At 54.8% G+C, this 24,695-nt stretch overlaps 9 protein-coding genes across 9 annotated transcripts; 6 read left to right on the top strand and 3 right to left on the bottom strand.

The window, feature by feature from the left end:
• Positions 1 to 165: 165 nt before the first annotated feature.
• PG985_011773 (heterokaryon incompatibility protein-domain-containing protein) lies at positions 166 to 804 on the top strand (the record flags this gene model as incomplete). The annotated part of the gene is made up of 1 exon (XM_066831540.1): positions 166 to 804. The coding sequence occupies one exon, from the start codon at positions 166 to 168 to the stop codon at positions 802 to 804; it is 639 nt and encodes a 212-aa protein (XP_066679590.1).
• Positions 805 to 3,030: 2,226 nt separating this feature from the next.
• PG985_011772 (very-long-chain 3-oxoacyl-CoA reductase) lies at positions 3,031 to 5,125 on the top strand (the record flags this gene model as incomplete). Its single annotated transcript, XM_066831539.1, has 3 exons — positions 3,031 to 3,037; positions 3,123 to 3,895; positions 3,974 to 5,125. The coding sequence occupies 3 exons, from the start codon at positions 3,031 to 3,033 to the stop codon at positions 5,123 to 5,125; spliced, it is 1,932 nt and encodes a 643-aa protein (XP_066679589.1).
• A 519-nt stretch (positions 5,126 to 5,644) lies between these two features.
• On the bottom strand, positions 5,645 to 7,433 carry PG985_011771 (uncharacterized protein; the record flags this gene model as incomplete). The annotated part of the gene is made up of 2 exons (XM_066831538.1): positions 5,645 to 7,269; positions 7,337 to 7,433. The coding sequence occupies 2 exons, from the start codon at positions 7,431 to 7,433 to the stop codon at positions 5,645 to 5,647; spliced, it is 1,722 nt and encodes a 573-aa protein (XP_066679588.1).
• A 990-nt stretch (positions 7,434 to 8,423) lies between these two features.
• PG985_011770 (uncharacterized protein) lies at positions 8,424 to 9,618 on the top strand (the record flags this gene model as incomplete). Its single annotated transcript, XM_066831537.1, has 2 exons — positions 8,424 to 9,349; positions 9,507 to 9,618. 2 exons carry the CDS (start codon positions 8,424 to 8,426, stop codon positions 9,616 to 9,618), a joined length of 1,038 nt encoding a protein of 345 aa, XP_066679587.1.
• Positions 9,619 to 10,477: 859 nt separating this feature from the next.
• Positions 10,478 to 11,866, bottom strand: PG985_011769 (uncharacterized protein; the record flags this gene model as incomplete). Its single annotated transcript, XM_066831536.1, has 5 exons — positions 10,478 to 10,889; positions 10,951 to 11,345; positions 11,399 to 11,469; positions 11,525 to 11,581; positions 11,656 to 11,866. The coding sequence occupies 5 exons, from the start codon at positions 11,864 to 11,866 to the stop codon at positions 10,478 to 10,480; spliced, it is 1,146 nt and encodes a 381-aa protein (XP_066679586.1).
• A 1,514-nt stretch (positions 11,867 to 13,380) lies between these two features.
• On the top strand, positions 13,381 to 15,167 carry PG985_011768 (Cytochrome P450 monooxygenase BOA3; the record flags this gene model as incomplete). The annotated part of the gene is made up of 6 exons (XM_066831535.1): positions 13,381 to 13,422; positions 13,487 to 13,579; positions 13,635 to 13,704; positions 13,793 to 14,134; positions 14,223 to 14,638; positions 14,700 to 15,167. The coding sequence occupies 6 exons, from the start codon at positions 13,381 to 13,383 to the stop codon at positions 15,165 to 15,167; spliced, it is 1,431 nt and encodes a 476-aa protein (XP_066679585.1).
• Positions 15,168 to 15,770: 603 nt separating this feature from the next.
• On the top strand, positions 15,771 to 19,295 carry PG985_011767 (uncharacterized protein; the record flags this gene model as incomplete). The annotated part of the gene is made up of 9 exons (XM_066831534.1): positions 15,771 to 16,574; positions 16,627 to 16,635; positions 16,697 to 16,895; positions 16,991 to 17,125; positions 17,359 to 17,981; positions 18,044 to 18,520; positions 18,577 to 18,708; positions 18,755 to 18,866; positions 18,934 to 19,295. The coding sequence occupies 9 exons, from the start codon at positions 15,771 to 15,773 to the stop codon at positions 19,293 to 19,295; spliced, it is 2,853 nt and encodes a 950-aa protein (XP_066679584.1).
• Positions 19,296 to 19,947: 652 nt separating this feature from the next.
• Positions 19,948 to 21,702, top strand: PG985_011766 (uncharacterized protein; the record flags this gene model as incomplete). Its single annotated transcript, XM_066831533.1, has 1 exon — positions 19,948 to 21,702. The coding sequence occupies one exon, from the start codon at positions 19,948 to 19,950 to the stop codon at positions 21,700 to 21,702; it is 1,755 nt and encodes a 584-aa protein (XP_066679583.1).
• Positions 21,703 to 21,872: 170 nt separating this feature from the next.
• PG985_011765 (uncharacterized protein) lies at positions 21,873 to 24,197 on the bottom strand (the record flags this gene model as incomplete). Its single annotated transcript, XM_066831532.1, has 1 exon — positions 21,873 to 24,197. One exon carries the CDS (start codon positions 24,195 to 24,197, stop codon positions 21,873 to 21,875), a length of 2,325 nt encoding a protein of 774 aa, XP_066679582.1.
• Positions 24,198 to 24,695: the final 498 nt, after the last annotated feature.

Below are 24,695 nucleotides of genomic sequence, written 5' to 3'. Positions count from 1 at the left end.
AGATGATGCAGCGAGCAGGTGAGAGAGAAGTCTATTGGGCTTTCAATATGACCTGAATGCGGCCGATTCACTTACCCGGTGGATCTCATCCGGACGGCTCATATCTGAATGAAGCAGGTTCGATGAGGAGTCTGTGGGCTGTATCGATCACAAGAATTGGATAGGATGGCACCTTTTCGTGGGAATATATATCAATCTAGACCTTACACGGATAGGGTAGGACCGCTTCATCGCACTTTCTGGTATCTCAACCGAATTTGGGCGCAGCTTTCGGGACAGGATGATGAGTTGTTGAACTCGGAGGATTATGTCTTGATTCCTGACTCAGGACATCAGACCTACCTTGCGGGGACCTCGCTTCCGAATCTCCAAAGCCTATCATGGAATCAAGCACCTTCGGGAAAGCAGGGACGCAAAAGGGACATACCGACGTGGTCGTGGGCGTCAATGGCCACAGTGGCCGTCAACGTCAGGGGCCACGAATCGTGGTCGGGCATGGCTGCCCAGTGGCCCTTTAACAGTTCAACGGGCGCCGTCACCAATGGCATATGCGAGATGAAGGACATGCTGCCCGTACCCGTGACGAATAAGTCCCGTCTCAACTTTGGACGCGAACTTCGGTTTCGGCCGGAGAACCAATACGGCGACGACACCCGGTTCGCGATCCTCAGCCTACGCGAAAGGGCTCTGCCGGCATCCGTCCGCCGTAAACTCCCGCGCAAGGGCGATGCTTTGGTTGCCGCGCGGCTGTCTTATCACCACACTCATCGCGACAGGTACAACAGACGAGGATTGCAAAGCTAGGAATGGCATTGTTGCCCTCGTCGTCCAAATAATCACCGGTGTGGCGAGAAGAAGGAGCGTACAAGGTGTTGTATCTCAGGCCCGTGAAAGTCTACGGTTCCGAGAACTGCTCTGAGCGGGTTGGTGTTGGGAGACTATTTGGTGGTTACTTTCATGTGCAATACCGAGACCCCAAAGACATATGGCTGGTATAAGTTCAGGAGATAGGAATTCCGGTCATAGTAGATATGGCGAGAGAACTAGGAATGAGCTCAAGATGTATGTTTAACGAGTGGCTAAAAGTACATTGGCTGCAAGAAACATGACAGGTAGTTTTTCCCTTCTTTTCTTCATCATTTGACTCCTAAGAGCGAGCTACATATTTTATCAATGTGATATTTGTTTGCCCTTCCCCATCGTTTTTACTGTGTTGAAGCGAGGAGAGTCCCCAGCCACAAGCCTGCAGCGGCCTAAAACCAATGCAAGAACCCGCAATCAGCACTTGGAGAGGTACCTGCAGCAGCGCCAGCGCTTTCTGAAGCCACCTCGTCCACCTCAGTGGTGCTCTAAACTTTCCACTGCCACCCTCTATAAACTTCCGCAACTTTTTGACCATCGATATTTGATATGACGCATGCATAAACTTACTCGTTACATGGAGTTACCTCAAGAGCACAGCCATTCAAGATTGCGACGATGCGAGTCAAGTTCGTTTCGGGTCACAAGAGAAGTCCATTTTGGTACCTTGCCCGCTCGTCTTGCCGCTTCCTTCACCGCTTCCATTGATTGTCGGGTTTGTACACCTTCAAGTCGTCTTCTCCAAAGCATGGCCACGTTGAAATAAGGTCGGTTTAAAACACACATTGTGGAACTCGATCTGAGATCTCAATCCTCCGGCTCGTTGAAGAGATGAAGAGGCTGGCGGGCATGGCAGAAAGGTGATTGCCAACCAAGTGGTTCGTCATATTATCTGAACTTCTGGTCTACCGCCCGAAGAAACAGTCTGCAAAACTTATCTTCTCCAGCATGGCGATTGGGTCATCGGATCTGCAGCTTGCTCACGAGTACGACGCAGCTGGGCAAAGGTCGTGACGTCCGCCAGCCATTTTGTGGGCGCCATCACCTGTCGTGAGCCGAGGTTGGCTTGGACCGAGCGAGCCGTGTCATGAACGAACACTGAACACCGCCGCTCTTCTCTTCAAATCAATTTTCATGTCAAGTCAAACATCAGCCCATCAGTGCGCCATCTACGATGATTCGCACCGGTCGCCCATGCTGTTTTCCTCCCACCAAAATCCACAACATGGACATTGGAACTATGGTACAGCAGATGCACCCTGTCTCTGTGTGCCGTATGCTGGATCAAATGGCTTGATGATGGACGAATGCCACCCCGCTTTCGCTTTCTTCGTCACTGCAGCGCACGCCAATCAGTCTGCCGCCTGGCCCGGGACGTGGGCCGGGGTCTTGTACTGACGTTGACATTATTTCCAAGGGGACGTTTACTTTCGGAGCTGGGCTCTGATCCGTCCCCTCGGCATGTATTAGTTCTAGGTATCGTCTGATATCTCATGACAGGTGTCAACCGCTGGTTTTCTTCTCGCATTGTTCTTCGCAACAAGGGGGCAAGTCCGCGATGGCCATGATAGCGCCCCCATTTTGGGATTCCTTTTTCATCACGCACAGACATGTCTGGCATCGCCGCGCCCAGCTAATTTCCTTGCGACTCTAGCCCGCCAAACCGTTGAAGAGAGCACATACACGTCCCAAACATTTTGGGTGCCGGTCGCCCCGTAAGTTGCACTTGGCTGCGTGGTGGTCGTCTTCGGCTTGGGATGGACAGGAAGATCCTTGTCGATCGCCTTCCAGGAGTGCAATCCCCGTGGCCCGTCCGCTGTTTTGGGTAACTAACCCACTCCTTCTAGTACGGTCTCATCCTGCCTGTTGCATACATACCCACACCCGACGTCGTCTCCATGTGCCATGAGCCTATGGTGGCAGGCTAGGTCACACCTCGGCTTCGCCCGTTTGCGGGTTGAAGTCAGAAAGGCGACTGTGTCTGAGACCAGAAATTGGATGGTATCTTACTTCAATTACCTGGGCGCTTCTCATCTCTTTCTCCTCGAACTCTATTTCGCTGTAAATATTCAGAATTTTTCACCTCGCCAACATGCTACGAATTGATCTGTAGTTCGCGACCTGGCGTGGATCACGATATAGACAGACCGCTTCCAACATAATCCGAAGATGCCCAGTGAGTCATTGACTGCCACCAAGCCGATCTAGGCGCGAGGATACAAGCCGGCTTCAGCTTGATTCCTGTGCTTTTGCTAATATAGACCTGCTCGTGTCAACAGTTCCTCTGGGGGTTGCCGTACCCGCCGCGGCCGCCGCCTTGGCCTACGTGAACGCGAAGACGGCATTTTGGTACGACTTGAGCCTCATCCGCGGCTTCCTTCCAGCGGCCATCAAGAACACCTGGCGCGAGCACTACGACCGAGCGAACAACTTCTACAAACTCGAAGACCGAGCCACGACCAAATCATCAGCCAACCAAGTATTCCTGATATACGAAGACCGAACATGGACCTATGCGCAGTCGTACGACATGGCCCTGCGCTATGGCAACTGGCTGCAGACTAAGTACGGGGTCAAGAAGGGCGACATTGTAGCCATGGACATGATGAACTCGGATCACTTTGTGCTGTTGACATTTGGGCTGTGGTCGATTGGCGCGAAGCCGGCCTACATCAACTACAACCTGACGGGCAAACCGCTGACGCATTGCGTGAAGGCGGCGGGGACAACCCTCATGCTGGTCGAACCCGACGTGGAAAGCAAGGTCGATGACGATATACGCAACGAGCTCAAGGACTTACGAATAGAGCTGCTTACACCGGAGCTCATGGCCGAGATAGAACGGACGGAACCCACACGACCGCCGGATGCGCTGCGAGAGGGCCAGCTTTCTCGGGACATGGCCATTCTGATCTACACCTCTGGCACTACAGGACTGCCGAAGGCTGCCGTCGTGGCTTGGGGGAAGCTGACAATGGCCGGTACCATTGCAGCGGGATTCATCAACATGAAGCCGGGTGATATCTTCTACACCGTAAGCACACACTATGACCTCAGCGAATCCGTCCCATCTTGCAAGTTGGCATACTCACCTACGCGCGGCTACGTATAGTGCATGCCGATATATCACAGCTCGGCGACTATTATGGGTTATTCCGCCATTCTCGAGGCCGGCGCTACCTTTGCGATCGGAAGAAAGTTCTCGACGAAAACGTATTGGAAGGAAGCGCGAAAGTACAACGCCACCATAGTCCAATACGTGGGCGAGACGTGCCGCTACCTGCTGGCAGCTCCGCCGCAGCTGGACCCCGTGACGGGCGAGAACCTCGACAAAAAACACCGGGTGCGCGTGGCGTTCGGCAACGGGCTGCGGCCCGACGTGTGGGAGAAGTTCCGGGACCGGTTCGGCATCGACACCATATCCGAGTTCTACGGCGCGACCGAGGGCTTCTTCGCGACCTGGAACTCGACGCGCAACCCCTACGCGGCCGGCGCCATCGGGCGCAACGGCTGGATCTTCGCCGCGGTCATGAAGACGCGCCTCGCCGTCATCGACGTGGACCCCGACACCGACCTCCCCGTGCGGGACGCCAAGACGGGGCTGGGCCGCAGCGCGCGGCGCGGCGCCGTGGGCGAGCTCATGTTCGTCATGCCCGACGACTCGGCCGACCGGTTCCAGGGCTACTACCGGAACAAGAAGGCGACGGACAGCAAGATCGTGCGCGGCATCCTGCGCCGGGACGACCGCTGGTTCCGCACGGGCGACCTCGTCTCGTGGGACGGCGAGGGCCGCATGTACTTCCACGACCGCATCGGCGACACGTACCGCTGGAAGAGCGAGAACGTGGCCACCACCGAGGTCGCGCAGGCTATGGGCGCCCACCCGGCCGTCGTCGAGGCCAACGTCTACGGCGTCCAGCTGCCGCACCACGACGGGCGCGCGGGCTGCGCGGCCCTGGCCCTGCAGCCGGAGGTGTACGCGGCGGCGCCGGCCGACAAGCAGCAGCAGCTGATGAAGGGGCTCGCGGACCACGCGCGCGGCTCGCTGCCGAAATACGCCGTCCCCATCTTCCTGCGCGTCGTCACCGACATGACGGCCCAGACGACGGGGACCAACAAGCAGCAGAAGCACGGCCTGCGCGTCCAGGGTGTCGAACCGGGCAAAGTCGGCGGCGATGAGCTCTGGTGGTTGCGCGACGGGGCCTATGTTCGGTTCGGGGAGAAGGAGTGGAACGAGCTGAATGGAGGCAGTGTCAAGTTGTAAAACGGGCAGATCTGGGCGCGCAAGCTGCTTGAAATCAGGAGGCAGGTCTCCCAGGGCACCGACATAGGCCTCGATGTCACTCAGCACCTGGTGGCACAGACGAACAATACCTATCTTGCCATCTACCTGACTAATCTACCAAAGGGAGAAAGTGCGGATTGTATATATGGACATATACCATAGAGGATGGAAGACGATGCAGGAGACGTTTATCGTGTGGTCGATTTTGCTTTCAGGCAATATATACCCATTGAGGCATTGGACGGAAAGCGTTTGATTACTCGAATTTGAATACGAATTTGGATAAATTAGCATATGTATTTAACCTCAATACGATACGATATTCTTCACTTTCGTGTTGCTGGTCACGGAGTCATTGTAATTGGAATAAACGATCTGGCGATTGCGCCTAGTTCAGTCGTGCCTCAGCGCAACATGCCCACAAACCCCTATTACAAAACGTATTGAGCTCTTCTCACTTCATATCTCGTGCTTCATCTGGGATTACTTCTTGTCCATCTATAACCGAAAAGGACAGATCCCCCACCCACTCGCCCACAACACCCCTCGGGGCCCGTCCCCGTCCCCGACCTCCCCCAACCCGTCTTCCCCTTGACCTCCTCCCGCCGGCTGCTGCTCCGCTGCGGTCGTCCGCGTCTGCCGCCGCCCAAACGTCAGGACCTCGAACGCCTGCCGGCCCAGCCCGTCGTGCACGGCGTCCACCCACACCCAGCGCCGCCGCAGCCGGGGGGCGACCTCGTCGTCCCAGGAGGTCAGGCCGCGCGGCGCGACGTGGCGGCGCCAGAGCTCGCGCAGCCAGGGGCGGGCCGGGCCGTAGAGCGAGACGGCGCCGACGAGGAGGAGCCAGAGGAGGAGGTCAGGGGCTAGGTCGGGGTACTCGTCGTCGTCGTTGGGTTCGTTGGGGTGGTTGATGTGGTCTGGGGGGTTGTTGGGTTCTGGGGGAGGGTATGAGCGGGAGGGGGGGATTTCTAGGGATCGGATGCAAGTCTCGAACTTCTGGGCTAGGTCTGGATACCGCTCGGCGGAGGTGGATAGTGAAATCGCTTCTTCGTCTTCTGTTCCTGCTCTTACTCTTTCGTCCTTTTGAGACATCGGGGACAGGAGCCCCTCGTCGCGCGGTGCCGGGGACGGCAGGTTCATGGTCGTGGTCAGGACCACCAGCAGCGCGAGCCGCAGGCACTCGGCGGGGATGGTGGCGCAGCGCTCGCGCAGGGCGACGAGGTCGCACTGCGCCTCGGACACGAGGCTCCGGAACTCTTCCTCGGCGAGGGGGCGGCCCGTAGCTAGGGCGGTGTTGAGCTTGTGGGCGACGGCCTGCTGGGCGCGGAAGATGGCGAGGAGTCTTTTTTCGGTAGTGCCGTCGCCGATTAGGCTTTGTAACGTCTTTTTACTGGAAGATGTCGGGGGCGAGGACGGTGATGGGAGCTGCTGTGCCATGGTTGTCGCTGATCCAGGCGGGGACAAGAGAGGGGACCCGAATCCATGGTTAACAAGCCGTCGTCGTTGGCTCCAGCCACCGTCGTCGTCAGGGGGCTCGTGCGTTGTCGACAGTAAGTCATGAGGTTGCGGGAGGAGAAATAGGGGTCTTTCTCCGGAGTAGAGGGACCAGAGCACGTCCACTCGACGCAGCTTGGCATACAGCGAGGGATTCTGCCGGATGCCGCCCAGGCCCCCGCGCAGGCGCACCATATGGTTGAGGCCGGCTACGTGCGCGCGCAGGGCGCGCGTGTCGCCGACGAGAGTGCTGAGGATGACGAGGGTGGCGACGACGGAGATGCGGCTGTCGCGTAGGGTCGAGAGTCTCGTCGCTTGGTCGGCATTACCATCCTCTGCGGACGATTCGTCATCTGTTATAGAAGGAGAAGTGGCGGCGGATAGACCCTCCCGCAGCGAGGCAAGGGTCTTGCTCATGTAGTGTCCGGTCCTGGTGCTGTTTTGACGACGCAAGCCGCCTCGGGGGCTGGCGGGCCTCTGCTCCTCCCACATGGCGGACGCGACCAGGAGCACCGAGTGCAGATAGGCCTCATCCTCGAGCAGCCACGTCGTGTTGACGGTCTGGTGCGGCTCGAAGCTGACGCAGTCCTGGAACCGGTATGTGACGGTCTTGTTGAACGTTGTCAGGACTGTACGCAATTCGCGTGTGCTGTTAGCCGCTACTCCCAAGGTATCGAAGGGATGGATGGAACATACAGCGCTGCAGCAACTCTAGGGCTGCACGGTCGACCTTGTACGCAAAAACAGCCAATGCCGCCCCCAGCTGTGATGGCTGATAACCGGTACATGACATCTCAGTACACCCTATCTCGGGTGGCTTTCTAGACCGGGATTGGCGGCTGGGCTGCCGTGCTTCTCTTTCCTGCTCATCCCTGACTGGGCGATTGGACGCAACCGTTGCTCTGGCTTTTGGCAGGCCGGGATCGATCTTCCGAACCCCTATTTTCCTATTCTTCTCTTTCACTAGAGGGAAAGTAAAGTCGGTTAGCGTCGCTCCAATTCAACTTCCGGGAACTCAAAACGTACTACAATGGCTTCGGATCAGTTTTCGATCCGAGGCCCTGGGCTGGCGTGGGGATCAGCGGCAACAAAGGCGAGTTCACGCATGGTTTGCTGTTCCGAGGTGATGCCAATATGTTTGACCTTTTGCCGAATGCAGACATCAAGAGAAAAGGGGGCAACTGTAGATGCTTGAAGCTGCCAATCGTAGTTTATCCGTCGGGCAAATAGATGTGCGCAGGTCTTTCTGAGATTGGATAACAAAGCTCACCCCGATGTGATGGTAGAGAGTTGGGACAGCTAATAAACTGCCCCGCCGTATCGAATACGGATCCAAATGCGGTCGACGCTCTTGTCTGCGCTCGCCGGAAGAGGATCTCATCCTCGAGTCAGCAGCGCCAAGCTGCATTGCGGCATGGTGACTACGCCTGAACCGGCATAGACCGCGGTGAGATGCTGTCCCGGCAAGCTGCCATGCTCCACTCGATTGTTTTCCCCTTCCGGAAAGGCCTCCTTGCTCTTCTCCACTCCCGACTAACAAGCTTCTCGGGCAAGGGAAGATTACTAACCTATTTGGATGGGTATCAACAGCTTCACAATGGAGCAGAGATAGCCAATATCTATCGGTGGAACGGGAAGCCTAATTCTTGGGCATCATAAAAGAAAACATGTAGAACAGATAGCATGTCAGCCCGTCTCCTGGTTTTCATAACTACACTGTGGCAACTTGGTATATCGGAAAAGCTCTGATTTGCATACGCCTAAAACACGAGAAATTCCTGAAATGCCTTCTTCCATGGACCTTCCGCCTTCGACGGAATCCTACTTCAGAATGCTTATGAGAGCCCAGTTCGTCAAAGACGTCCCGCCTCCGGAGGACCTCAATCTAACAGGCCAGACCGGCATCATCACCGGTGCCACCGGCGGCATTGGGTTGGAAACCGCGCACGTCCTTCTCGAACACGACCTTTCACGGCTCGTCATCACGTCACGAAGCACGGACAAGGGACAAGAAGCCATGACGGCGCTGAGGAAGCCCTTTCCTGGCGCCAAGATCGAGGTCTGGCAGTTGGACATGCAGTCTTACGCTTCGATACAAGCCTTCGTGGAGCAGTGTCGTTCGTCGCTGGACACCATCGACTTTGTGATCCTCAACGCCGGCGTCATGATCACGGCCTACTCGGCAAACGAGGCAACAGGCTACGAGGAGATGCTCCAAGTCAACTACGTATCCACCGTCCTTCTGGCCCTGTTACTCCGCCCCGTCCTACGCGAGAAGCGCCGGGACGGCAACAAACCCAACCGCCTCACGCTGGTAGGCAGCAGTATCGCCCACGCCGCCCGGTTCCCCGAGAAAGACGCCGACAAGACCGCCTCTATCCTGCGCGCCCTGAGCGCCCCGGCCGGGTGGGGCATGGCCGTGGCCATGGACCGGTACATGACTTCGAAGCTGCTGCTCATGTGCTTCCTGGCCAAGTTCTCACGCTTGTGCGACCCCGACGAGTTGACCGTCAACCTCGTCTGCCCGGGCAACGTCCGTGACACCGACCTGGGACGCGACATGCCCGACTGGACGCAGACGATCACCCGGTGGCAGAAGGCGCTGACGGGTCGGGGTGTGCGGGCAGCGGCTTGGACGGAGGTGGATGCCGCGGTGGTCAAGGGGGCGAAGTCCCATGGGTGTTTTATCGTCGACTGGAAGATCTCACCGTATGTCTTTTTTTTTTTTTTTTTCTGTGCCTCTTCGTTTTTCCCATTCTTCTTTTTCATTTCATTTGAATGCAGCGTTTCCATGGCCAAGAACAGCCTCCCACCCTTGACTAAAAGTGAAAATGACGCCCTGATTGCTGACCCGCGCGATTATCAGATTCGTGAAACTCCTCTACACACCGGAAGGCCAACAAATTACCGAGAGGCTATGGGAGGACACACTGCAAGAGTTTCAAAAGGATGGTATAAGTGTAATTGAGGACTTCTGATGTAAACGTTTTCCCTTTTTTGTCTCTCATTTTTTCCCTATTAGTTTCCATCTTGAGCGGTATCAGTTAATGAAAATGGTACCGCGACGACAGTCAAGCAGTAGAAATTGCTCGAGCCGATTCGCTCACGTAAAGCATCTGTGAGCTCGCTCATATCCCGTTGAGAAAAGGCTTCACACAAGGTTGGGCTGGCCTGTGAGGGATATGTGGGATTGAACAAGTGACCCAAACCACCACAAGTAGGAGGATAGGATGATGACTTTGAAATAGATAGGAAACGAGATTCAATGCTGATAAAAGTAATGCAAGGAAGGCGACCAGAAAGAAAAAAAAAGACAAAAAAGCTAGGGATCCTTTGTCAGAATCGAACCATGCGAAAAACCACTACAGAAACACGAGCCTGAACTTGGTTTTATCTAACCACTTTTACGCTGCTAAACCACACAGCAACCAACTGAGCCAATCGGGCATGGCAGCATACTGCAGTTGGTGGTTGAGGAAAAGAGCCTCTATTGTGTTTTATGTACCTACCTATTGCCATTGATTGCTCTTGTCCCCCACCAACCTACTCGACCTGATGCTTTGGGAATAATTCCAATTGAATTGGGCCAGTTACATAAACCTGTTTCATATTGCCTTGCTGGAGTTAAGAATTATTTCATTGAATCAAGTCAATGGCACGGATTGATATCATAAGGCCTTACCATAGTCAACCCTGGTCTCGTGAGTTACGTTGATTCCATGAGCCAAGCCAATCGATCCTCCGTGTAACCCGTGTCCTTTGCCCGAGCCACCGGTATCCGTGTCAATACTACTCGAGTCCGTTCCCGCGTGGTATCGCCGGGACGAAACGACCGTATCAAGCCCCATCTTCTCCCGGTTCCCGAACGCCGCCGTCCCCTGAGACCAAAGTTTCTGCTCGTCCTCGTCCAGACCTCTGTCGTCGTCGATTATCGCATAGGGATCCGACGCCTCTTTGGCGCCGACGCCGCGCCGACGCTTGTTCTGCTCCACCACGGTGGAGAAAGGGGAGGGATGGGGGCTCGGACGACGGCTGGCCGCTGGCGCTGTTGCCGCCCCGGCTCGCCCCCAGCAGCTTCGGGAGGTAGCGCACGAAGAAGGGCTTGAGGGCCGGGACGGTGGCGCAGATGATGCCGGCGTTGATTTCGATGAAGGACCAGACGAACTGCTCGGCGACGTCCCAGCTGTAGTCGGGGCTGTGCATCAGGGGCGGCAGGATGACGGTCCTCTTGATGGCCGAGGCGCAGACACTAAATCCTCGTAAGTTTTCCTGTACCGTTATGCCAGACGTAGTGAGTAGGAGTAACATACAGGCCACCAGTGGCAAATAGCATCAGCAGTGATGTTTTTTGTCGCTTCGACATCTGGAGGGGATAGACAACGTGGACCGGGATCAGCAGGATGATGACGTCCATGAGGATGTTCGAGACGCTGAGGCCCATGTAGACGGCCTCCTTATCCACGCATGTGGAGTCGGTAATGGTGATGTCCCATGCCGCTTTCATGGGCTTGCAGCTGAAGATGCTGACGACCTGGTACGCGAGGGCGTAGGCCGAGACGATGACGATGAGGGCGATGACCACGAGCCGGAAGGACGTTTGAGGGGACAGGCGCAAGTAGAAGAAAAGTATGGAGAGCTTGGAGAATATGACGCCGAGTGAGTACGTCATGGTGGCTGCAGTGCTGTACTGGATCATGACAAGTTTCTGTCAGCAAGGGGTTTGTCAGAAGGACAAAAGCTAAAGTGAAATGTACGTACTGCAAGAAAGTAAGGACTGTAGTCCGCCACGGTTACTTGCCAAAAGTGTCTCCCGATCGCGATGCCGCACACTGTTCTCCGCATTAGGCAAACAACCTAGTTGAACTGATGCCGATATAAGCTTACTCTGGAACGTGATGCCGAGAAATGCACATGTTGTCAAGGCTGACAAAACCACAAGGACTGCATAAGCTAATCAGCGGACTGTGGCCAAATGGGAAGCCCCTTTTAGATATTGCATTGGTGAAATTACTTACGATCATCCACCCCGAGCCCATTGCGTACGAGATACGTCCTCGTGAAGATGCGAAGAACGACAGTGACCAGGGCAATCGCAGTGGTCACGACGCCGCTGATCTGCACCTGGTAGGCGATGCTGGGCCAGTCGGAGTGGTATCTCTCCTCGCCTAGGGGCGGCTCCGTCATGTATGCCGTACCCCGGCCCGAGGTGTCGATTCCGGTGGACATGGTGGACAAAGCGAATCTGATTAACAACCCACGCTCTGGGCGCGGGGAAAGAAAGAACAGCGAGCAGGATGTGCCAGCAGTAAACGAGTGAATGTCGAAGGCAGTGTAGCTGCCTTGGGTAAGCCGACCGCCTCAGACTGGCTGTTGCAGTTCTTTATATTCAGTCAGGCCATATTCTTCGTCCGGTCAGCTGCAACCCTCTCCGGGAGCATGTAGCCGAGAAGGTATGTGTGTATCATTGGAATGCATGGACAAGGGCCTGTTACAAGGGATCTTATTATTCAGTTGCATTGAACACGCATGCTGCACATTAGGGCGTTGGTTGTCATGCTTCCAAGACGTCTCTTCGGCAAAAGGTCACTCACTTCAAGGTTCCCATTCCTCCGAGATCGATCCCAATCTTGCACTGCTGCTGTCCAACAGTAGTTTCAGGAATCTCATCGAGAAGAAACCGTGTAGTTCAAGAGGCACAACCCCAAGCGAACAGACCAACAAGCCTCAGTCTGGATTCAAAGCCCTGGAGTGTCCACAGCGTTCAAGTTCCCCCGGTCTGGGCCGCTTGTTAACTCGCTGGTCGCTACCAGACACGATCCACTTTTGGACCAGACTGACAAAAGGACGTCTGGCTTCAGCAAAACCCTCACGACCCCCACGTCTATATAAATGTCAAATATGAATATCAATGCCTAATTTTAGGGCTGGTACTACCCACCAACCAGATGGTGCCTCCGGAGGGATTCGGGTATCCCCACCCGGGCCCACAGATTGGCGACCCATCAACTGCCACGAAGGGGACCATCCGCCGCTGCGGCACGGACGAAGCGAACCAGTGAACGCCAACAGCCCTGCGGCAAAGCAGCCAGACGAGGTTGGATGGCACCATAAACCCCGTTTGGGGTGTGTTGTCCGCATAAGAGACAAGACATGTGCCGCACGGCGAAATGAAGATTTGCAAGTCCTCGTTCGAGCTGCAACGGCTCGGCAACGAGCCAGTATGCCAACGCGTGTTCGGAAAAAGTACAAGATGGAACCGAGGCGCTGCTGAGAGAAACAAAATAAGCCGAATCTCGGGCAACGGAGGCGGCCCGCGGTTTAATCCATGGTGTGTTCCCATCATCCCCGCCGTGTCAGTGCTTGTGGTCAGTGCAAAGAGGCACATTGACTCGGTACTGCGGTAACGTCAAATGGCTCTTGAGTGATTTGCAGGCAGAACCCCTCCCACTTATTCACATGATTCTTGGCTCCGTTTCGTGGAGAGTTGCATCTGGATGGGAACCTGTCATTTGCACGTCATGGGAGTTGCCCCTATTGGGAGATTAAGTAGGGGCATGCAGCTCGCTCCCGAATAGTCCACCCGTACCCCTGTCCTCGCATTTTCATATCCACCTTCCATATCTGCACATTTATATATCTTTGAGGAGTCCTTACCTGGTAACGGTATTGCAGATGAGTGCCGTTCTGCAGCTGCTCTTTGAATTCGGATCAAGATGGTTTCTGCTTCAGTTCAGTACACCATGTTCTCTATTGCTGCGCTGTGGTATGTTTGGGTAGCACTGGTGAGTACCTGCTTACCCATACCTTCTCGGTTAAACACCACTAACAGCCTTCTCTTCTGCGTAGCTATTGGTATACTGGACAGGGACATGCATATACAACCTTTACTTTCATCCGTTGGCCAAATATCCAGGTCCTCGTTTCGCGGCAGTATCTCAGGTATGCCTCGACAGCCACATGTCCCGCTGGCAGACCACTTACCCAGCGTACTTAGTTATGGTATGCGCGCGTGTATACCGGAGGCAACTGGCCCTTCATCATCGAGCAAGCGCATCGTAAATATGGTAGGCAATCAATCACTCGTCCCCCTCCCTTTCCGACACGTACGTTCTCGGGGATGAATTCTCATCCTTCCTTCTTTTCACCCTTCAGGCGACGTCATCCGCATCGCCCCGAACGAGCTGTCGTTCTGCACGCCCCAGGCCTTCAAGGACATCTACGGCGGCGCCACCAAGACCAAGAAGCTCTTCGTCAAGTCGGAGCTCTTCTACGACGTCAAGGACACCAACCTCGCCTACGAGCGGGACCCGGACCGGCACGCGGCCCTGTCCAAGCTCTTCGCGCCCAGCTTCCGGCCCCAGGCGCTCCACGACCAGGAGTACTTGATCCACCACCACGTCGACACCTTCGTGCAGCAGCTTGCCCGGTGGAGTCGCGAGCGGTCCTATGTGGACACCAGCAAGGCCTTTGAGTGGCTCACTTTCGACATCATGGGTAAGTTGCCTAATCCCGGCCCGAACATCAACATCAACACTCAGAATTTCGGTTGCGGCGGGTCCCCAGCTAACCTGATCCTGCTTAGGCGAACTGGCCTTCGGCGAGTCCTTCGGCGCCGTCCGGAACGGAGAATCGCACACCTGGGTCTCGATCCTGCTGGGCGCCGTCTACTCGACCAGCGTGGTCCAGCTGAAGAAGCGCCTGCCCATCCTGGAGAAGGCGCTCCCCTGGCTGGCCCCCAAGAAGGTGCTCGAGGAGTGGGCGCAGCACCAGGCCGCGACCCTGGAGCGCGTCCAGAAGCGCATCCAGATGGACGAGACCATGGAGCGGACCGACCTGCTGACCCACCCCATCCGCTCCGGCAAGCTCGACCCCGCCGAGCTCGCCAACAACGCCCAGGTCCTCCTGACCGCCGGCGCCGAGACCAGCGCCACCACCCTCACGGCCATCACGTACTTGCTGGCCACGCACCCCGGCTGCCGCGCCCGCCTCGCCGACGAGGTCCGCTCCGCCTTCGCGACCGCCGACCAGATCACCGCCGCCGCCGCGGGGCCCCCAACAGCTGCCCTACCTCAACGCCGTCCTCGAGGAGGCCCTGCGCATCTTCCCGCCCTCGCCTTTGGGCCCGCCGCGCGTCTCGCCCGGCGAGACGGTCGACGGGCACTTTATCCCGAAAGGCATCTACGTGGGCTGCGACACCTACAGCCTGCACCTCAACCCGCGCAACGCCCCCGCGCCGCACTCGTTCCACCCGGAGCGCTGGCTGCAGGGGGCGGCGGAGAACAAGCCGTACACCGCGGCTTTTAGTATTGGGCCGCGGGCTTGCTTGGGGATTAATTTGGCGTACATCGAGCTTAGGGTGGCGCTGGCGAAGATTGTGTTTGCGTTGGATTGGGAGGTGGTGGGGGAGCCGTTTGATTGGCCGGCGGCTTGTCGGTTGACGCAGTTGTGGAAGAAGGTGCCGTTGAATGTTAGGTATACGCCGCGAAAGGACGCAGCGGTTCCAGAGGGGAAGGAAGCGGAGCTATAAGTTCATCGTATGGATGTTGTGGTATCATTTGAGGATGGAGAGGTGGATGACTCAATGTGGTGTTTACACATCGATAATTCAATTACCGCTTTTGGACCACACATCGCAATTCAATATGAAAGAAACATATTTGAGCCTTTTTCTTTTGGAGCGCGATGCAAGCACCTAGTATATTAGAGTAATCAGATTTGGGGTGCACTGTTGTGTCCCATAATATCGACTACAATGAAATTTTGAAGGAAAGTTCGTTGCCGTTCTATCAGGTGATTACCCCTGGCACTCTTGTCAATACCCATGCCATACTTATCTATAAAACGCCCTAGTCTCAGAGCCCCTAAGAGCTGCATATTTAGGCGCCCGTGTGATGCAATACCACCACACGCCTCAATTGGCGACAGATCCGATAAGCTGTTTGGAGCTGCTTGCATGTGGTGTGCTGGATTCTTTTTGCCCCGCAACATCCTTTTACTTTCGCTTATAGAACAGATGGTATTTCCTCTTCCCCTCTTCCCCTTGCAGTCACTGACACCCTTCAATGTCACTCTATCTACACCTGCGAACCCGACTTACTCAATATCTTCACTCGTCTTATCTCCAAGAACCATGGCCCAACCAGGCCCCAGCGATAGTACTGTCGCCGAGGACATGGCTCGCTCATTAGACGGTCTGATCAAAATTCGTCGCAACGTCTTGTCAACTGGGCGCCAAATAGAGTGGGTTCACAATAAAGTTATGGAAGTTCTCACAGGGGGACACACCTGCTTGAGTACCGAACCCCACCCTTTCAATATAAAAAACCACGTCTTCCATTATTTTGGCTGTCTCAAATTTGCCGAAAGACACAAATACTTCGAGAATGTCCAGAGCCCCGACTGGCAAATTACTATCCGGCCCGCAATGTGGCATTCTTCTGAAGAAGCAAAGGTGGCACCTGATGAGCATAGAAAGTCTTGGGAAGCTTCCTGCCACTATGAACTGCAACTCGTTGCTTTCCTAAGAGAGAAACTGTCAAAAGACCAAGAGGACAGCCACCTGGTCGAGTGCTTGAATGAGAGCCGGGCAAAATGCTTGCCGCATCTGAGTGAACATGCTCGAGCAAGAGGCTTCAACCTTGCTACTTCTATCACTGAGCAGATATCCGAAATACCGAGCCCACCGATCTGTGTCCTCGAACAGTCCAAGACTATCGTGGAAGCCTCCTTGATGTGCTTTCGAGGGGCGGACAGAGGTTTCAAAGGTATCGACCTTCAAGCGGACGGAATTATTCGTGGTGTGTTTCCGAATCAAACCACAGCGTTGAACAGTTTACTTTTCAAGGACTTTGACTCCGGATCAAATCATCAAGAAGAGCGAATGGAGTACTTCCATCTTCCATATAATGATATGAATGTAAGGTTTCTGAGACCTGTAAGTCTGGCGTCCAAATTCAAGCTTACCATGTGTCTTGATGATATCTTAGTGGGTAGAAGTAAGTTCAAAATAATTCATTGTCAAATTGTTACAATCTCAAAGTTACTAACAAAGTATAGGTCACGATAGCGAATCACTTCAACGGTGATGATCTGTTCTCTGAGAAAGAAGACAAGCGTTTGAGAATGGCTGATCATGCACGTCAAAGAGCGAAGAACATCACACGCAACCTATACGGGCAGAACCAAATCCGAGAGTTCGAACACACCAAGCCATATTCACGAAGACTAAGACCCTTGTCAACGATTATCACATCAGGTATACACCCATTTCTCTTTTTTCCTTTTTTTCGGTTCGTTATTATAGTGAGAGAAGAGCCTAGAGGGAAAAGTTGACTAACAACCCAGGAACAGGAATTGGTGACAACCCCGACCACGATCTGGTGGTATTTGTTGGTTTTGTCTCTGTAACACGATCGCAAATGATGCCAGCTGACAAGATACCAAGATGCCCTACCTACATTGGGAAACCTATTCGCAAAGGAAAAGGTACGAGAGCGTTGTTGAGAAGGCTATTCGTGGCCATGAAGATGAAGAAAGACGCATGATGGAACAACAAGGGAATTTGCGGCCATCAGGATCCATGCATGAACCAACTACGCGTGAGCCGAGTCCACCGGGCGACCCAAACGTGCCTCTATCAGACTCAGCATCCTCGTCCGGGATACCTAGGCTGGCCATCCTACTGGAACGCCTAAACAGACCACATACTTCGCTTCCAGTGGACACGAATGGAAGAGTTTCGGCCCCAAACCCACTTGGCCAATACCTTCTTGATGCTGCCCGGCTCTTCCAGGGTATGGCTGAGTACCGGGACAAGCAAGTGATCCAGAAGAACATCATGTCGAACACGCCACTGTACCTGAGACGGACGCTGGAGCAAGGCTATCATTGGACGCTGGAGGGTGACGAGGACCATAGTAAGGACCAGATTCTCTATCGTGCCACAAAAGCGAGAGCTTTTCATCTCCACAACGCTGCGACCCGGTCGTTGCCATACCAGGAACTCGCCTTGACTGGCGATTGCCAGAAATGCAGAGAAGACAGTCGCAAAGTCGCCAGCATCGTCATGGTTGATCAACTATGGATGTGGATCCTCGATTCTCGCACCATCATCACTTGTTTTCCGGACCAGTATGGCAGCCAGAGACTCGAAGCTTCAGGTGTTCATAAAGGTATCAGGACAAGGATACAGATACACGAAACGACCAGTCAACTGGGCTCGGTCTTTGACCTCGGATTGATAATCATCGACGAATGCTCGGACGCTATCTTCGACAGAGGGAAAACCACCAATGCTCAACCTGAACTAGTGGATGTCTTTTCCGCAAAGATAGGTAGAATTGTATGTCGCAAGGGTTCTTTCCAGCCACGCAACTGAGAAACTAGAAATTGACAAACTCCCAGCGAAACCGCCAACAATCCTTGTTCAAAAAGTTTTGGAAATGGGCCACCGAAATCGAGAAGAAGATCCAGGTTGACAGAAACTCGGCGGATGTCGAGGTTCCCCTCGATTTGTTTACCGAAGGCATGCTGATACGGGAGCTGAAGGACATGATCGAGGAACTCGATATCATGATTTACACCATGAGAACGCAAAAGGAAATCCTCCGGTCCTACATTGCTAATGCAGAACGATTACTCGACCCGTTCAATGAGTTTCGCAGCAACAATCAGCGAATTTATCTGTCACGTCAGCGAAAAAGGAGTGGACTGAGTCGCGGAAAGGAGCTGAGTGAGAGCGAGGAAGATCAACGACAAGCTGCACAAGAAGACAAATTTTACACGTTCAGAGTTCATGCCGATGAATGCTCTGCGAAGCTTCTCGCCCGAATGGAAACTTTGGAAGGGCTCAGAGAAGCCGCCAATGCTGGTGTGGACAGTGTGAGAGGATCGCCGAAACGCTCCACTCTTGCCTACAAACTAACAATGATGGTTAGGTAAAAGATCTCCTCGAGTTGAAGGGCCAACAGGCCAGCCTTATCCAGGCTTGGAGGTCCAGCGTCCAGTCCGAGGAAACTGTAAACCAAGGTCGTGTCATTCTTGTGTTTACCTTGGTTACCATTGTATTCGTAAGTTTGCCTGGGTTAAGTCAATCTATACCTGTCGAGATCTCAGCTAATTTCGACATCGAAGCTACCACTCTCCTTTATGTCCAGCATTTTTGGAATGAACAACGTGGAGTTTGATTCCGGGAGCTGGCCCATTCGCGACGAGATTGTGTATACGGGTAAGTTTGGCTTAGGAACGCAAGCTTGGGATTACGGAGACAATGACTGATCCTAAATATTGCCCAGTCGCGGTTTCTGTGAGCGTCATAGCAGTGAGTCTCGGCCTGGCCTTCAACGCCTGGCTGCGCTCAGGTATCTGGTACGTCTACAAAGTCGTGACGACGCAGCTACTTGTATCGACAGGCCTATACGGCTTATGGTGTCGCTTCGGTATCCCCGCCGAAACGCTTGATACCAGAGGGCGCCGGACAGCAAGAGATCTGTTTCGCGACGCTGCGGCGGCAGTAAAGGAGAAACCTCCGCCAGACCCCAATGCCACCCCTCCGGCGAAAGACACCGCGACGTTGACGGGAAGGGTTGCAGGGAGATGGAGGAGAATGCATTCCAGAAATCCCGATCCTGAGGATGGTGGAACTGCGAGAACTTGATCTTGTCTAGTATTGTTTGATTTGTTCGTCCTCAGAAAAATCCAACAAAGACTTGGTAAGATAGGCGTGCGGTACCAGTGGTGTGCGTGGTATTGGGGAACTGTTATCCTTTATTCTTTCATTTCTTTTTTTTTTTTTTTTCATAGCGTCCACGTCTCTTATCACTGGGGTATTTCGATAGACTTAGCTTCCTATACTCCTGAAAATCAAAGCACTCTACTCTGTCTAAACCGTTCAGAAAATAGAAAACCAGCCGTCTCGGTATAGGCACCCAGCTTTGATGGTGTCATGACGGTTACAAGCGGCGTACGCTGAGCTAGTTACTCAACCTTGCCACCGGTGGCTGGGTCTAGGGTACCTTATCAGCTGAGGAGGGCGTATCAGAAGGCGCGCCCCAAGCCGCCTTATCCTGGCCACTGCATACTGTGAGGCGGATTTGACGCAGGATACATACACAGGTACTTGCATACTCTGTACGGCTGGGCGGTCATCACCGCAAGAGGCTCACCGAAACGAGTGTGGCTTGGTATTGCAGCCTGATCTTTTTGCTGATCTCGTCTTGGACTATCAACCCTTATCCTTCGACCATCTTCCCCCACGTGTCGTAAACTCAATTATCACAAGTATTACCCTTGTTCTTCAACTAGCTGCTATGGCTGACCCCTTATCCATCCTTGGCGGTGCAACAGCCGGGCTGCAGCTCGTCTCCACAGCGGCCCAGGCGTTGCTTACCACGCTCAAGCTGGTGCAGGAGCTGCGGGACATGCCTCGAATGCTTCGCTCCCTCCTAAACGAAGTGAACGATTCGGCCTCGCGCCTCCGTTCCAGCTGTAGCAACGGCGCTCAGCTCGTGCAAGACCTGGAGCCAGCACAGACAGAGCGTGTCGCGCAATGTGTCGTCGTGCTGCATTCCACGCTGCACAGCATACAGAGCATGCTGACGCCCTTGGCCGTCGCAAAACCGGGCCGGGCGGCTGGGTTGTCGCAACTGTGGAAGTCCGTTCTGTATTTGAGCATGCGAAGAGAGGTGGAGGAAAAGTTGCAGAGATTAAACCGACAGAACATCGAGTTGATCCGTGAGCTAGGGCTCATCGGGTTGGAGAACAATATTGCTCTGAAGAATCTCGTGGAGGCAGGTACTGCTGTTGCCCACCAAGGCTTCGAGAATATAGAAACAAAAGTGAATTCGCTTCAAATTGGTCTTGGGGAGACCACATCCTCGCTACGAATCGAATCGAGTAAGAGGGCCGGGCCAGTCATATTCGCTGAAGAGACGCCCGAAGAAGAAGGAAGAGTTTCACGAGCACGAGCGGACCATATACGCCAGTATGTGCTCCATCATGCCACAGCGGCAAAGCATATATCATCGCCGCCCAGTGAATTCCCAAATGCAACACTTGAATACATCATTTACGGCATCCGGACATTCTACACCGTGGGGAACTTCGATACCTCCCCTGTCGTGACGAGGCCTAAGTTCTGGCAGGACGTCAATCTAGCCATCTACCTGATGAAGGTATCACAAGGGACCCAAAGGGGCGCCAGCAAGAGCCTGACTCGAGGGCTGCAAATCCTCCAACGCTCGACAGATGACAGCTCTGATGCGAGCTGCAGCACATGGGACCCGAGTATGCTATCCATCATCCTAATAGAGCTCCTGAGCACATTATCTCCTGTCAACACGACCACATGCCCACATGTGCGTGAGGTCATGCTCCGTCACATGAACAAAGCCACACGCGCCCAGCTGCCCGGCGGCAGCGGCAGCAGCGACTGCCACCACCATCACCCCATCGCCCTTGTCATTCAGCGGCTACTCCTCCAGCACCAGAAGAATGACGAAGACGACCAGCGCGTAGCGACGACACTGCGCGCGCTCTCCTTCCTTGTCGAGCGCCTCCGCGCCATCGTCGGCCCCCTGCACGAGCTGGCGCAGCTGGCGCAATGCCGCCTCTGCAGTCTACTTCGCCGCAGCGGAGACCATACCGGGGCCCTAGAAGCGGCCCGCAAAGGGATCCGCGAGATCCGCGCCCTTCTGGGCCCGGGATCGCTCCAGGAGCGCCGGCTGTCCCGCCACCTCGAACACATCTACATGGACCAGGGGGACTGGGTCGCCGCGCTCAGCGTTGGCTTCGACATTGTGGGACACACACGGCTGGACGACGGCCACGCCGACCCGGACCCGCAGTATCACGATGCGTGCGCCGTGGTGACCATGGAGGACATTGCCAAGGCGTGCGAGGGCGCCGGGAACGCGGCGCTCGGGGTGGCTTGGCTCAAGCAGGCGAGGATGAGCGGTAGCATGCTTTGGGGCCAGAGCCACGCTGTGGCGCATATTCAAGATAAACTGGGAGAGTTGCTGCAGCAGACGGCGAGCCAGGACGAGCTGGAGCTGTGGACCGAGTGATGCATACATGTAGTCTGCCCACGGTGATGGATCATTGCCTCAATCGGATCTTATTAATATTTTCTACGGTTGACAAAGGGAACGCTCGCTTTCTAGCACGAGGGGCAAGATCGACAGAAATAAATTATTAGGACTAATAACAATACAAAAGGTATTCCAATTAGGTAATTTCACTCAATACACCATCGCTGCGTCTTCATTCTTTCCCCATAGATCATATCGTCGTTGTTCTCCCGAAATCGCCTCTTGAGGGTCTTGAGCACATTGGTGTTAGACTCCAACCGCATCCAGATCCGGCAGTGCGCCTTGACCCACTTGACCTCGCCGCAGGCCAGCATCCCCTGGTGCGTCACCAGCAGCCCCAGCTCCCACTTCTCCCGGGGCTCCGCGGAGTTCTGGAGGATGTAGGAGCTGCCGCGGCCGCAGATCTGGTCGGACACGCCGGCCCAGTCGGCCGCCGCCATGTCGGCCTTGACCTTGTACCACTTGACGAGGTTCTGGCTGACGGGGACCCAGAACGTCCGCCCCAGCCGCGAGGGGCAGGCCGTGTGCAGCACGACGCCCGAGAGCTCCACGTGCAGGCCCTTGGGCAGCAGGTACGCCGTCTCCTTGGACGGCCGGAAGAGGGTGCACGTGGAGATCTGCTTCGTCATCCACGACCTCGGGGCCCAGTTGTAGTTCCGATCGGCCGTCGGCCTGGGCCGCGGGAGGAAGACCAGGCCGGTGGGTATCCCCAGGCCCGGGGTCTCGTCGAGGAGGTCGAGGAATTCTTTCATCCTGGAGGCGGCGAGATCTTCCTTGTCCAGCTTATCGTCGTAGAGCCGGGAGATGTCCAAGCCCAGGATACTACCTAGCACGATGGTTTCATCTGCTGGCATCGTGGCCAGCCGGAACTGGACCGCTTCGCATGCCCTCTGCACCCGCTGGACGTTGCTGTCTCTCAGTTGTCGTATCGACGAGCTAAATGGGTCGCCCGTCCTCCATATGAAGTGATATGGGTCATTGTAGTCTTCCCTCGCAATTCTCTGGGCCTCGATAACCTTTTCAATGTCGAGGTAGCCGTCTTGAAACGAGATGTACAGACGGCGTCCCAGCACCGCCTCGGGCAGTGTCCAGAGTCGCAGCGCCCATTCGCCGGTCCGCACCCGTACGTTCATCTCGATAGTCTTGGCTTTCGGGCTCTTGAGCCTACTGAGAAGGTTCCTATCCCACACCAGAACCGCCTGGGCCTGCTTGTAGATCGTGTGGAGCTGATTGAGTTGGGCCACTTTCTTCTTGTAGTCTCGTGGGAGGCAGAGGACATCGACCCAGAACAGACCGTCCTCGTCGTCTCCGAGGTGGAAGATCTTGGTATACGTCTTCCTCAGCTTGGTGAGCTGGCAGTCCAGCATCTTGCGGTTGTTCCCACCACGGGCGTCGGTGCCGCAGTGCAGCGTGTTTTCGGTCCAGCTGTGAGACAGGGCAAGGAAAGGTGGGACCGTGTCGTCGTCGGCCAACGAGTGCCCTTCGCATGTCAGTGTGCCTCGGTAGGTATACCGTAAAAGAGGAATCTCTCCCCTGTCGATGATCTCGATCAAGGTCGACTCGTCAATCTTGTGGGTCTCTTGGCATGATGGACGGGTCCCGCACATATGCAAAGCACTGAGTTCCTCAGAGGTACCCGCGAGTCTTGCCTTGCACTGCCACATGGTGCATTGCGCCGAGACATGGTCGAGGCTGGATCTTTCCCGCTTGATCTGGCACGAGTAGTATATACTGTTTGTGCGCAGCATGGTCGCTTCGAGTCGCCGGATCTCGAGCGGGCACCATCCCCCGTCTTGCATCTGCTTCCGGCACCACTTGCTGTACCCCCAGTGCCTCTCCTCGTCCTGCGGCTGCTTCCAAAACGCGGTTCTGTCCTTGTGCCGCCTTGGGATTCGGGTCCACAGACGATCCTGCAAGGCCTCGGCAACACTGGTTATGGACAGGACCATGATTGGGTCCGCTTGATCATGAACACCATTGGGGCCGCCGGGGATAACATTTTCCTCTTCCCCGTCGTCGTGGTCATACGGCCGGTGAACAAGATGTTTCCCCACAAACCGCCGGGCGTTCTCTAGGGTCATGGAGGCTTGCACATAGTCGTCAGCGGAAAAGGATGCGCCCTGTTGATCATCGTGCTGGTTGTCCCAGTCATCTGTCCACTGATTGAGGACTCGACCAAGTGCTTGCGTGGTCAACGTGTCGTCCTTCTCCCTGTGCCAGTCACTAACACTGATGTTCGTGTTGAGGACTCGCGACAGAAGGGAGAAAAAGAGCCAGGACTGAAGAAATTGATTCATTTCCGAGCGACCCATCTGCGAGGATAGACCGGTATCCAAGAGGTCCTCAAAGTCTGTGTAGCCATGTTCGGTTGGTAGCAGATGGAAGTCACTGGGTTTGTATTCAGTTCTTAATTCGGCGTAGAAGGGGACCGGCGGTATATGACCGTCTATGGGTGCTGGAAGATGATCCATGAGAATCGCTTGCCGATGTGTGCCGTAAGAGGATCAGCAAGACACCGGATCAGTCGAACCAAATATGTAAAAAGATGCGACTTTCGAATATAGACAGGCGAAAACTTGTAGACAGCTCTCTATTGAATCAAGCGAGAAACCCGGTTGATCCGGTGCTCTGTTGAGGTCACTCCTGTTGTGCGAGCGTTGAATATTCTCTATTTCGAAAATCAATTGTATGCCAATTTACCTGACTTGAAAGATTCGAGGTACGAACCTGGAGAATCATGGATTTGAATTAGGTCAAGTTTAATAGGCTGAACAAATGTAGGAGGGGATGGATATTTTGAGGTACCTCCATTTGTATCCGACTCCAAGGAAGCCTTGCAGCCTGGCTCGTGCCGGAGTTCTTTCTTATCGGGGCGTCTGACCCTGCGCCCCCAGGGACTACGAAGGCGGGGTTGTTGTCATGAAGCAGAGACGTGGTGGCGGTGACGCCTGTCTGCAAATGGGAGTCTG

Source organism: Apiospora marii (genome assembly GCF_038362585.1).
Source record: "Apiospora marii strain CBS 49790 chromosome Unknown utg000009l_segment0_segment0, whole genome shotgun sequence".
Taxonomy (NCBI): Eukaryota; Fungi; Ascomycota; class Sordariomycetes; order Amphisphaeriales; family Apiosporaceae; genus Apiospora; species Apiospora marii.
Note: the sequence above shows the minus strand (reverse complement) of the source record. Positions and strands in the feature narration are given on the sequence as shown.